This window comes from Castanea sativa, chromosome 1 (genome assembly GCF_040712315.1).
Source record: "Castanea sativa cultivar Marrone di Chiusa Pesio chromosome 1, ASM4071231v1".
Taxonomy (NCBI): Eukaryota; Viridiplantae; Streptophyta; class Magnoliopsida; order Fagales; family Fagaceae; genus Castanea; species Castanea sativa.
Window position 1 is genome coordinate 88305444 of NC_134013.1, and position 13125 is coordinate 88318568.

At 31.6% G+C, this 13125-nt stretch overlaps 1 protein-coding gene across 1 annotated transcript; it reads left to right on the forward strand.

Moving 5' to 3' along the window:
- Nucleotides 1-10707: 10707 nt before the first annotated feature.
- Nucleotides 10708-11580, forward strand: LOC142636587 (uncharacterized). Its single transcript, XM_075810854.1, has one exon. It carries the CDS (start codon nucleotides 10708-10710, stop codon nucleotides 11578-11580), a length of 873 nt encoding a protein of 290 aa, XP_075666969.1.
- The last annotated feature ends 1545 nt before the right edge of the window (nucleotides 11581-13125 follow it).

The window sequence follows — 13125 nt, forward strand, 5'->3', positions numbered from 1 at the left end:
GATTTGCCAACCAACCCGCTAGAATCTGGTTTTAGAGGTTGCAAACTGCCACAGAACGTCACAAAAGTCAGAAAAGTCAGTTTTCGGATCGGCCAGGTCCATGGGTGAGTTGGAGAAACCCAGTTGATATAGTAAAACAAAGAAACTTTTTCCCATTTCTAATATACACAAACTGTACCCAGACATTAAAAAATAAACAAATAAACACATCTCCCACTTAAGAAAGTCTAGAGACACAATACAATTTTGCAATATTTTCATAACACTTTTGTTTTTAGTTGGGATGAAGCCTAGAATAATTTATTTTATTTTATTTTGACCTATTATGTACTAACACCTTAATTTATTGTAATCATATTGTGATATTTTTTGGTGTTACTAAAATAAATGGCCACCAAACTCTTCCATTTATTTTTAAGTTAAAGCATGTGTCCACTTTGACCACTATTCATGCTTTTTTCCCCCACTAATCCAAATTCCTTCCCTTCATTTTAGTTACAGCCCGTGAAACTCAAAACTTTACACAAAAAAAGGGAGAGTCATGTATGGTACTAAAGTAGTAAAGCATCCATTATTTTTTTCACCTCTATCTCTATTTTTTTTTCATAGTTTCAAAATTTGACTGTATAAATTAATCTCTTACTTTAATTGTTAGTGACTATGATTAGGTTGTTTTACAAATTTTTATTTATTTTACAATTGCTTAATTTTTAATAAATTTTTTATGACAATTACCATTGTTTATAATTTTAAACGTTGCGGATCCCACACGTTGTGTGTGATAATATTTTTAAAATAATCTCAATAGTTTTTTAAAATACAAATTTGGACTAATTTAATAAATAACAATGTAATTCATAATTATAGTTTTATTTAATATAGGAACAATCACAAATGTAATATATATAATTTCTACTATACCAAAATCAAAACAATAAAATAAAAACACTTAGAAAAATATTTAAAAAATTAATAAAACTCAACAAAACTACAATTAAAAATAAAAAATAAAGGGAAAAATAAAAGATTGTAACTCTTTTTCCTTAAAAAAAAACCAAGAGTACAATTCCTAATGGAAAAAGAGTGGAGAGTTTTTTCTTGAAAAAAAAAAGAATTATTGTGTTTATGTTGTCATAATCTAATGTAACATTACATATAAAAAATGAATAGATTAATAAATAATTTAAAACAAAAAATTGAATTTAAAATCATGATACTTTCATTTAGGCCAATACCCACTGTTGGTCCCTAAAATTTATTTACTTGTTTATGTTTATTATCATTTTTTTTTTGGTTGAAAAACTTATTATAGTTGAATTTTGTGTGAATGAAATAAAATTTATCATGTATAAACATAAGGAACATAAAATATTTTACTGATATATTTTGAAAACAAAATCAATAATAAACATAACAATTATTATGTAGTAATGTGTACCTCGTGCATATACACGGGTATATTACAAAATAATTACAATTACACGGTTTAAATTATACCATTTTTTGAGAAGATGTTCAAATTATACATGGTATTGCTTACACATTTTTAAACCACGCACACACACACATACATGATTTAGAATTTAATTAGATTTATACTTTTTAGTTTTTGCACCCAATAATTCACTTGCCACAAAAATTAAAAAGTTAGATGGACACATGGCACAAAATTGGATTCAATGAGCATGATCACCAAAATTGAGCTAAGAATATCCAAAATTTTAGGAAGCAATGCTGTCATAGACTTCGTTAAACTTGCATTTTGTGTCGTTTGTGATATGAATTCAATCATGTACTATAACAGGAGCAGATGCTGAAGAAATCAAATTAGAACCGCAACATTAAGAATCCAAACCTGAGGGAGGTTGGTTGATACCGTATTTTAGGATTTGTTGCCTTGCAAGTTGTTGTCCAAATAATATTCTTTCTCAAGATGTCAAAGGTAAGTTTATTTTGAGAAACTATGGGCCCATTTGGTAAGAAATTTTGTATAATTTTTTTAGAAATATGTGTAGTTAAAAAAAAGTATGAAAATACGTGTTGTGGTGTTTAAATAATATTCTTTTATTAATTGACTAGTGTGTAACCCACACAAAAAAAAAAAAAAAAAACTTAACTTTTATTCATTTATTTATTTAGAATCATGATACTTTCATTTAGGCCAATATACACAATTGGTTTCTAAAATTTATTAACTTGTTCATATTTTCAATCTTTTTTTTGTTGAAAAAATTATTCTAGTAAAATTTTGTGAAAATGAAAATAAATTTATCATGTATGAACATATGGAATATAAAATATTTGACTTTGAAATATTTTGAAAAAACAATTCAGGAATAAACATAACAATTATTATGTATATGTTCATATTATGATTAAAGACAATTCTCCAAACTCCTTTTTTCGATTGTCTAAGATTCTCCCACTCCACCCATTTTACCAAGTTGGAGGCCTAAGCCAATTAGACTAAAAAAGATTAAAACCAAGGTTGTCAACATGATTTTCTTTTTTCCAAAAAAATGAACGACCATTATCACCAAAATTGAGCTAAGAACATCCAAAATTTTAAAAAGCAATGCTGTCACGGACTTGGTTAAACTTGCAACTTGTGCCATTTGAGATGAGAGGGGAAGAGCATAAAGTAACCCCATTAAGTGCTGAAGAAATTGTATCAGAACCACAACAATAAGACGCCAAGCTTGAGGGAGGTTGGCTGATGCCTAATTTTAGAATTTATTGCCTTGCAAGTTGTTCTCCAACTAATATTGTTTCTCAAGATGTTGAGGTAAGTTTATTTTGAGAATCTATCTTTTATTAATTATCCAATGTGTAACCCATACAAAGTAAAACATACTTTTATTTATTAATTTAGAATCATGATACTTTTATTTAGGCCAATATATATTATTGGTCCCTAAAATTTATTCACTTGTTTATGTTTACTATCATTTTTTTTTTTGTTGAAAAAAATTATTCTAGCTGAATTTTGTGAGAATGAAAATAAATTTTAATTATCATGTAAACATAAGGGTGCCTCCTGACCAGGGGAGTCGATTTGGTACCATACTGGCTGGTACGGTCGGAAATTATTGTACTTGAACATAAACCGGTACAGAAACACTGATGTTTCATACTGGTTTGAATACCGACTGTATTGGACTCGTTTCAGTCATATTGGGATATATATTGGATTTCGGCCGGTAACTAGATACTGGAGTGAAACAAAATTTTTGATTTCTTTGCAAATTTTTGGGAAACAAGAGGGTTGAAAAGATGTAGAGTAAGAAGAAGAGGGTTTTGTAAAACCAGATTTAGCAAACGTTGTTGCTGCAGAACACCATTGCTGCTACTTTTGCTTTTTCTTCTTCTCGGTCTTGCTCTCATCACCACATCTGCCAAGCCTCTTCTCTTTTTTCCATTTCACCTTTTGGTTTTCACCCCACATGAATGCTTGATGGAAATTTAAATTGAGATGGGAAGTGAGAGGACTTTGTCTTTATCTTCACTCTTTACCACATGGTCATGTGACCAAGTGAAGAGACATATGAGTTAAAGCTTTGGACAGATGGCCATGAGGCAAGCTTTCACTCAAGTGACTTAAGTCCTCGTAAATGGTTCCCACTGTTCTATTCTCACATCAATGTACTTATATTCACCTATTGTAATAAAGGTTTCATATTTTCATATATACATACATATTATTGGTTTTTTTGATTGATTGGATAGGTGACATATGTATTCTAAAAATAAAAATAAAAATAAATAAGATGTAAATTTATCATTTTAAATATCTTAACTAATTATATATATATATATATATATATATATATATATATATATATATATATATAAAATTAACGGTAATTCCGAAACGGTACACTGGTATTAACCGATACTGAAATATTTCGTTTTTTTGACTAAACCAAAATGGCTTTCAGTACGGTATTGACTCCCTTGCTCCTGACGCATACTCTAGCTGCAAGTTATAGAACCCTACGCCACTTTCAATAGTTAAATCGTTTCCAAAATAATGAACAATCTCAGGGCAGTCAACCAAGTCTTGCAAGATTTTGGCCTCCTTTTGAAGCGATAAAGAGTTTTGAAAAACCACTGGCTTGATAGCTATCAAGCCAGAGAAAGGAGAGGATAAAGCGGAACAACTCAGTTTGCAATTGCTAAAAACACGGTTCCGTACGATCCTTTTCCAAGAACTTGAATTTTTGACCACTTCATCATGTCATGTGCCATTGTTTTTCTTTGAAGTATGAACCTATGAGGTACGAAGTATTTGTGAGAACGAACACAATGATATAGATATATATATATATATATATATATGAAGTAATTGTGAGGTTATTGAGGATTGATTTATCTTGAAAAAAAATGCTTACTTTTTGTTGATAAATGACTGTTTAGCCTTCACTTCTAAGATAGAAGGTAATTGTGAGGCACGAACACAATGAAAATTTTTAATGAAGGGGGTTTTGATTTTTCTTTGAAGTATGAGGTATGAAGTATTTGTGATGCACGAACACAATAAATTTTTTTTTTTCCTTTGAAGTAATTGTGAGGTTATTTAAGATTGATTTATCTTGAAAGAGCTTTTAGTTAATATATAAGTGTGTGAAGTCGGTCATATGTGAGGTCGGTCAAGATGACCGTCTGGCCTTTGGATTCTAAGATAGAAGGTAATTTTTTTTTTTAAAGTTTTGTTTTTCCCTTTTTAGAAGTTTTTATGTGACCTCGCTATACTTATAGTCGACTTATTTAAGAGAAATGACATGTCTATAACATTCTTACAACAAATCTTAAGTGGCAAGTTGTTACTGATTGTTATTGTTGGGGCAAAAAAGTAATCTTAGTGTTAGTTTCAAATTTGAACTAATAACAATCAATAATCACTTGTGATTTGTTGTGAAAATTTTATAAAAATGTTGTGAACGTAGCATCTCTCTTTATTTAAACTCTACTTTTTAAAACTAATTGCTAACCAATGAACCGGATAGTTAGCAACTGTAAATAAAAATTAAAAAAAACAAATACAAAATATTACAAAAATAATATTAAAAACAAAAGTAATTATAAAGATAAATTCATGTAAAAGATACTAATGAAGAGGAAATCGTCAGTCAAGTGGACTCATCTAGATAAGTCGACAACTTCGTCCCTATTCTTGCAATCGTCGTTAAGAGCTTTCCTTAAATGGTCACCGGTGTGGTGCCTGCCACAAAGTCTCCGGTGATAAAGTTAGTGTGCTATGGCTTTTTAGGAAAATACTAAGACAACAACGTATTAGAGTATCAGGATGCGTATGTGTGTACCTTGTTCTAGTTCTGAAGAGTGTTTTGGGTAGATCTAGAATGCGTTTAATACTTCAAGGAACAAGAGTTCAAGTCTAAGTATTAAAGCCATGCAAATCTGTCCAAAAATCAAGTGAAGAAGTGTTGTTCATTAAAACTCGACAGATAGCTCGACAAATGTATCTATTCAAGTTATTTGTGTAGCGTTTTTTTTTCTCACAACCCTAAACATATATAAGGATTATTTTAAGGGTCGTCCAAGGTGATACAACTTGATGCAAAGTGATTATTCACTCAAATTGTGACCGGAGACAATTTGCCTTAATTCATCTTCTTTATAGAAGCTGTTGTGTTTGTGCGCCAAGGGTTTTGTAACCAAGAAACTTCTTGATCTTTATCGTCTGGATGAACTGAAGAACTTTGCAACCAACATCTTTCTCAAGTTGATATGTTAGTCACTTACTTGGATCCGTGCATCGATTGGTTAGTCACATACTAGGAGCTGTGCATTGAAAGGAGAGATTGTCACTACATTACAAGTCCAATTGTGTATTGGGGTAAGGATTCAACTATAGGTTGGTATAAGGTACTGGGATTCCTTTACTTGTAACCGCTTGTTTTGATAATAGTAGATTTTTGGGAGTGGTGACCTTAAATTCACCCGGTGGGATTTTGCCTCAATAGTTTTCCACATTCGTAAACAAATCACCCGTGTCAAATTTATTTTCTACTGCATTTAGTTTAATTGGTGATTTGTTTGTGCTACCACGCGTATTGCATGTAATTGAATCTAATTAATTAATTTGGCAAATTAATTTGATTACGTTACCAAATGGGTCAATACATTCTTGTTCTATCAAAAACCAAAAGTACAATTCCTAAAGGAAAAAATAGAGAAATGTTTTTTGGAAAAAAAAGAAGTATTATGTTTATGTTGTCATAATCTAATGTAACACCTAATCTAACATATAAGAAATGAATAGATGAATAAATAATTTAAAACAAAAAATTGAATTTAAAATCATGATACTTTCATTTAGGCCAATATCCACTATTGGTCCCTAAAATTTATTACTTGTTTATGTTTTTTATCAATTTTTTTTGTTGAAAAACTTGTTCTAGCTGAATTTTGTATGATTGAAATGAAATTTATCATGTATAAACATAAGGAACATAAAATATTTTACTGATATATTTTGAAAAAAAATTCAATAATAAACATAACAATTGTTATGTACTAGTGTGTAACATTATACATATGCACATGTATAATTTAAAATAATCACAATTACATAGTTTAAATTATACCGTGTGTTGAGAAGATGTTCAAACTATACATAGTATTGCTTACACATTTTTAAACCATACATACATACATATATATATATATATATATATATATATGATTTAGAATTTAATTGGATTTAAACTCATCAATTTTTGCATCCAATAATTCACTTGCTCCAAAAATTAAAAAGTTAGGTGGACACGTGACACAAAATTGGATTCAACGAGCATGATCACCAAAATTGAGCTAAAAATATCCAAAATTTCAGGAAGCAATGCATTACTGTCACAAACTTGGTTAAACCTCCATTTTGTGTCATTTATGATTAGAGGCTAAATATCATTTTAACCTCATGCAGTGCTGAAGAAGCCGAAATTGAACTTGATATTAAACTAGACCTACAGCAAGAACCAAAAAGACTCGAAACTTGAGGGAGGTTGGCTAGCACCTCATTTTAGGATTTGTTGCCTTGCAAGTTGTTGTCCAACTAATATTGTTTCTCAAGATGTCAAGGGTAAGTTTATTTTGAGAAACTATCTATTATTAATTAACAAGTGTGTAAACCACACAAAGTAAAAAATATACTTTTATTTATATATTTATTTAGAATCATGATACTTTCATTTAGGCCAATATACACTATTGGTTTCTAAATTTATTAACTTGTTTATGTTTACTATCATTTTTTTTTTTGTTGAAAACATTAGTCTAGTTGAATTTTGTGAGAATGAAATAAAATTTATCATGTATGAACATAAGGAACATAATATATTTGACTCTAAAATATTTGAAAAATCAATTCAAGAATAAACATAACAATTAAAATGTATATGTTCATATTATTATTTAAGACAATTTGCCAAACTCCTTTTTTCAACTGAGATTCTCCCACTCCACCCATTTTACCAAGTAGGAGGCCTAAGCCAATTAGACTAAAAAAGATTAAAACCAAGGTTGTCAATATGATTTTCTTTCTTCCAAAAAAATCAACGACCATTATCACCAAAATTGAGTTAAGAACATCCAAAATTTTAGAAGGCAATGATGTCACAGACTTTGTTAAACCTGGAACATGTGCCATTTGAGATGAGAGGTGAAGAATAGAAAGTAACCCCATTAAGTGCTGAAGAAATTGTATCAGAACTGCAACAATAAGACTCCAAACTTGAGGGATGTTAGTTGACACCTAATTTTAGGATTTGTTGCTTTGCAAGTTGTTCAACTTATATTGTATCTCAAGATGTTGAGGTAAGTTTATCTTGAGAAACTATCTTTTATTAATTATCGAATGTGTAACCCACACAAAGTAAAAATACTTTTATTTATTAATTTAGAATCATGATACTTTTAGTTAGGCCAATATATACTATTGGTCCCTAAAATTTATTAACTAGTTTATGTTTACTATCAATTTTTTTTTTTGTTGAAAAAAATTATTCTAGCTCAATTTTGTAAAAATGAAAATAAAATTTAATTATCATGTAAACATAAAAAACAAAACACTTGTGATAATGTAATAGCTTAAGAATTAATTAATTATCACATACAGGATATTTAAAGTGAAGATTGAGGTATTGGGTTTTCTCTAATGTCATATTTCTAAAAGAGGGGATCCATAATATCTAATTCTACCAAGGATCCAATAGATGAATGCACAGTCTATTCCTCATTTTTAATCGAGGTTTCTAACGATAGGACATCCTGATGGAAGTATTCCAGTAAAATCAGACTTGCAAATATCATTATACCTTAATCAAAAATTCATTTAAGGTTTTAGAATTGGGATAAATAAAAAATAAAAAATATTAACATAAAGAGTACAAAGTAGTAGAAATTCGTTCATCGGAAAGAAAAAAAGTAATAGCAATTCGAATACTCTATAATTTGTCTTTCTACTCCAATCGGTGACATAACAAGCTATGGATTAAATGCCTACAAAACTCTGAATGCGTATTATAAATACAAGCAAAGTAATCCAAGAAATTAAAGCAAAAATCCAAGATCCCATAATAAAAAATAAAGCCGAAATCCAAGATAATGCTAAAAAACCAAAGCAACACATATCCAAACTCATAACATATACCTAAAAGGCTAGAACCTTTCTATCTTAGTCTTCATTTCAACTCATTGATGTTGTTAAACTCATTCACTAGAAAACGATTGATGAGATTTGGAATGATACTAATGAGATCAATGAGATTGATATTCATATATTTCTTCTTAGAACGTACTGATTCGACGCCATAAGCAGGCCCACCACCCCATAGCATAAAGTTGCCGGAGTAACACTTAACCTCTAGATCACTTCTAAACCTACAATTGAGAAGAAGCTGTTTGCAGATTGCTATCCATAGGCCACACTATCATTTTCCACGACCCCATCCAAGTTGCTAGTTGCCATAATAATGGGCATGCCCATGCAGCATTGAAGGAAAAGCATAAAATCTAGGAGGAGGAAGCAAAGTTTCTGAGGAAGACAATCTCCTTGAAATTGATGCAAAACAACCAAGACAGATTTTTGTAGATTTCAAACATTCAGTTTCAATGGTGAAAGGATGGTTTAGTAGCATCTCAGCAGTCCACCTCTTTCTAGATCTCTTACAAAACACTTACTCAAGAAATCTTTCCCAAGTTCTGACATAGTTTCGGGTATTTTTGGTGGCTCCTTTCCAAAAATAATTTGAAACATTAGGTCTTCTAGACCTGTACAATTCCATACTTGCTTTCCAGTAATCATCTCGATGATGGTACATCCTAAAGACTATATATCCGAAGGAGCTTCGATTTCACCTCACGCAATAGATTCTGGAGGCATATATATAGGAGTTCCCCGAAAGCAAAACTTTCTCTTCACAAAACCATTATCCTCTCTCGAATTTTTGATATTCCAAAATCTGCAATCTTAACAACGTTGCCTCTACGATCTTTAGAACGAAAAACAAGAATATTTGCTGGCTTTAGGTTGCAATGTACATAACCTTTTTCATGAATGCAGCGAAGCCCTTTAACAATCATCCAAGTATACCTTTGCACATCATATTCCACTAATTTTCCTCCATTTTTCTTGATTAAATCTTCAAGGGTGCCTCCTGATGCATACTCTAGCTGCAAGTTATAGATGTTGAAGATAACAGTACCAGACCTGTAAAGAAGAAGTGTAACGAAGAAGAAGCACAAACAAAACAACAGCGGTTCAATTAAACACGTTGTTTCATTTAAATAGAATTTGTGTATCAAAACGCATTGTTTAGCTTAATAACTGACCTTGGAGATGTATTAGTAAAACGGTGCGTATTCCTCAGTTCAAAGAGTAGTTGGCTTTGGCGCGAAATTCAGTTAGAAGAGCTGAACTTTATTTCCTAATTTTCAGGGGCTTAGATCCGCATAAGGTGGGCGGTTAATTAAGTTGTTAGTGTGACCTTATAGTATAAAAATAGCTCATTGAGCTCAATTGTACTTATGCAAGAATTCTTAGTTGCTCAATACAAGTTTTATTCTCTCAGTTCTTCTCTCAATCTTTCTCACTTTCTCTCATTCTCTTAGCCTTTCTCTTTTCACCGAATACTGTGTAATCTTGTTTCTGTTGCTGGTGATCTTTGAACCTTTGTCTTGCTTCGTTAGAAATTCTGTTCATTGAGATTTCTTCATGGTATCAGAGTAGCTGCAACTCAAAACTCAACAATGGCAGCTTCAAACTCAACAATGACGTTGTCGTCATCTACTTCTACTATGTCTTCTATCTCAGCTATGAATTTGGTAAATCAGCCTCTTTTACTTCGATCTAATATGTCTAATATGATGATAGTGAAGCTAGATAATACCAACTATATTGTGTGGAAACATCAAATTTCCATGGTTCTTGAAACATATTCCTTGTTTGAGTTGCTTGAAGAACCTCAACTAATTCCTGAGAAATTTCTTAAAGATTTGTCTGGATCATACACTACAATTGTGAATCCAGATTTCTTAGTTTGGAAATCAAAGGAGAAGGCTTTGCTTACCTTTATATGTTCAACTTTGTCTCCATCTGTTTTTGCACTTACTATTGGATGTGCTACTGCTATAGAAGTCTAGAAGCTGCTTGAAAATAGGTTTTCTTCAATTTCAAGGTCTCTCATCATGAATCTTAAGGGTGAACTGCATAATCTTAAGAAAGGGAGTGATACTGTAGATGTCTACCTACAGAAAATCAAAGTTGTAAGGAACAAGTTGCTAGCAGTTGGAGTAATTGTGGATGATGAAGAATTGCTTCACATTGCAATTAAGGGACTCCCTATTGAATACAATGCATTCAAATCAGCTATCAGAACTAGGAGTACTCAACTTAGTTTTGATAAGCTCTCAACTATGCTAAATGCAGAAGAAGAGTCACTCAATGAAGGGTTAGAGGTTAAAGATACCATCTTTTCCATGGTTGCAACAGCTAATCAAAAATCTAATGGTAGTGGTTATAATCTGACTTACAATAGAGGAAGAGGTAGAGGAAACTTTAACAATAGAGGAGGTAGAGGCTCCAATGGTCAATCTTCACAATTCAATCCCTTCAACCATTTTCAACAAGCTCAATCTAGCTCTGGTGGTGCTAGATCAGATAGGCCTATATGCCAAATTTGTGGAAAACTTGGACATTTGGCTATTGACTGCTATCATAGGATGGATTATACTTATCAGGGCAAGCATCCACCTACCAAGCTTGCAACAATGTCCATTGCATCAAATGCCTGCATTGCTCAAGATCAGCCTTGGCTTGTTGACAGTGTAGCCATTGATCATGTGACAGCTAGTCTCAATCATCTTAGCTTCCCAAAGCCTTACACTAATCAGGATCATCTCACTTTTGGCAATGGACAAACTTTACCCATTACACATATTGGTATAGCCCTTATTCCATCATCTTTCTCTAATCTTCAACTTAACAATGTTCTTAGAGTTCCCTCAATTGCATCAAATCTTGCTTCTATTCATAAACTTTGTCATGACAATAATTGCTAGTGATATTTTGATGAAAGTATTCTTTCAATCCAGGCCTTGGCCACAGGGAAAATTCTCTACCTGGGCAAGAGTGAAGGTGGTGTTTACCCCATCTATCCTCATCAAACTTTTCAGCTTTCCTTGTCACCTAAGGTCTACAATAATTTTTCTAGATCACATGTTTTCAATAAGTCTCTTGAAGGAAAAAATTTGGTTTTGTATCTCATACAAAACACATAGCGGAAGCAACAAACAAGGATCTATTTCATTCATGATTGATAATGTGCACAATATAAATTTCAGAATTTAAGAACAAGATAGCGTACCTTGGTGTGGAAAAATTCAAAACAAAGATTAGAAGCACTTGGGAACAATTTTAATCTTCACTCCAATTCTACTTTACGCCCAAGATGTGTGGTCTCTCAATCAGTTTTCAAGGGAGAATGAAAGTGTGTCTCACACTCTCTCACACACCGTTTCTTATTTCTCTTTTTTTCACTAATTTTTCACCAATAAAAATTCTGTATGTTTCTCCTTTTATAACTAACTGATTATCTAATTGGACTGGCCTATTGGGCCTTTCCAATTGGGCTTTAGTGTGTGGCTTGGAGTCGGACCAAAATGGACCAATAAGACACTAGCTCCAATGGGCCTTGGGCTTTTCCGTCAACTCTTGACAAGTCCAATGTTACTATTAATTATATTTAATACCACTATATAAATATAATTGCACTCTAAGCCTTATTAATAAATTATATCCCAAGACTTTATTGTACACGTAACCCCTTCATAAAATATTCGTAGTAACACAAAGTCATAAATATAGACTGCCACTTTGTAAATTACTACATCTAATCCTTGAGTACCCGGCTTAATTCTTTAAAGTTATTCATTATATATTTATGAAATCCAATTTCATAAATATATACTTTAGCAATTTCTTACTAACAAGGGAATATTTTATATCTCCATCAAGAGACTATGAATTCCATCTTGAGAATATATGTTCCATCAACACTAAATGTGGCTGCCCAACATACTGAGGTTTTGACCGTCACTTTAGATCTCACTCCTGATATATCAAAGCAACCCACACCTCATGATCAAGTCCATTATTCTCTCAGGATTAAGAGTTCATGCAAATAGAAGTCGTGAGATTTATTATTCATTTGACAGTCATTAGGAGAATAATAAATCTCACAGCGGTCCTGTTCAATATGTTTTAACTCTTAAAACATATCAACATATCAACTAGAAGTCTCCACTTCCATGATCAAGACAAATCATCTTAGTTGACACGTTATAGTCTTCGCAGATAAAATGCCCAATTTCATCACCGACTACGAACTATAAATTCTGAGTTTACAAAGAACTTGTGATTTACATCTTCTGTGACTTTTCACATAAATCACATACAATGCATCTCATAGACTATATGATAATGTCTCATATTCATGTTACCATTATTTTAGATAATAATAAAACAATTTTATCAATCACAATATTAAGTCATGCATCATGTCTTATATAATGTCATACATAATATCATACATAGCATCATACAAT

What these genes read in the sequence shown, in the direction of transcription:
- LOC142636587 (XM_075810854.1), top strand. Translation starts at nt 10,708, where the DNA reads ATGAATCTTAAGGGTGAACTGCATAATCTTAAGAAAGGGAGTGATACT.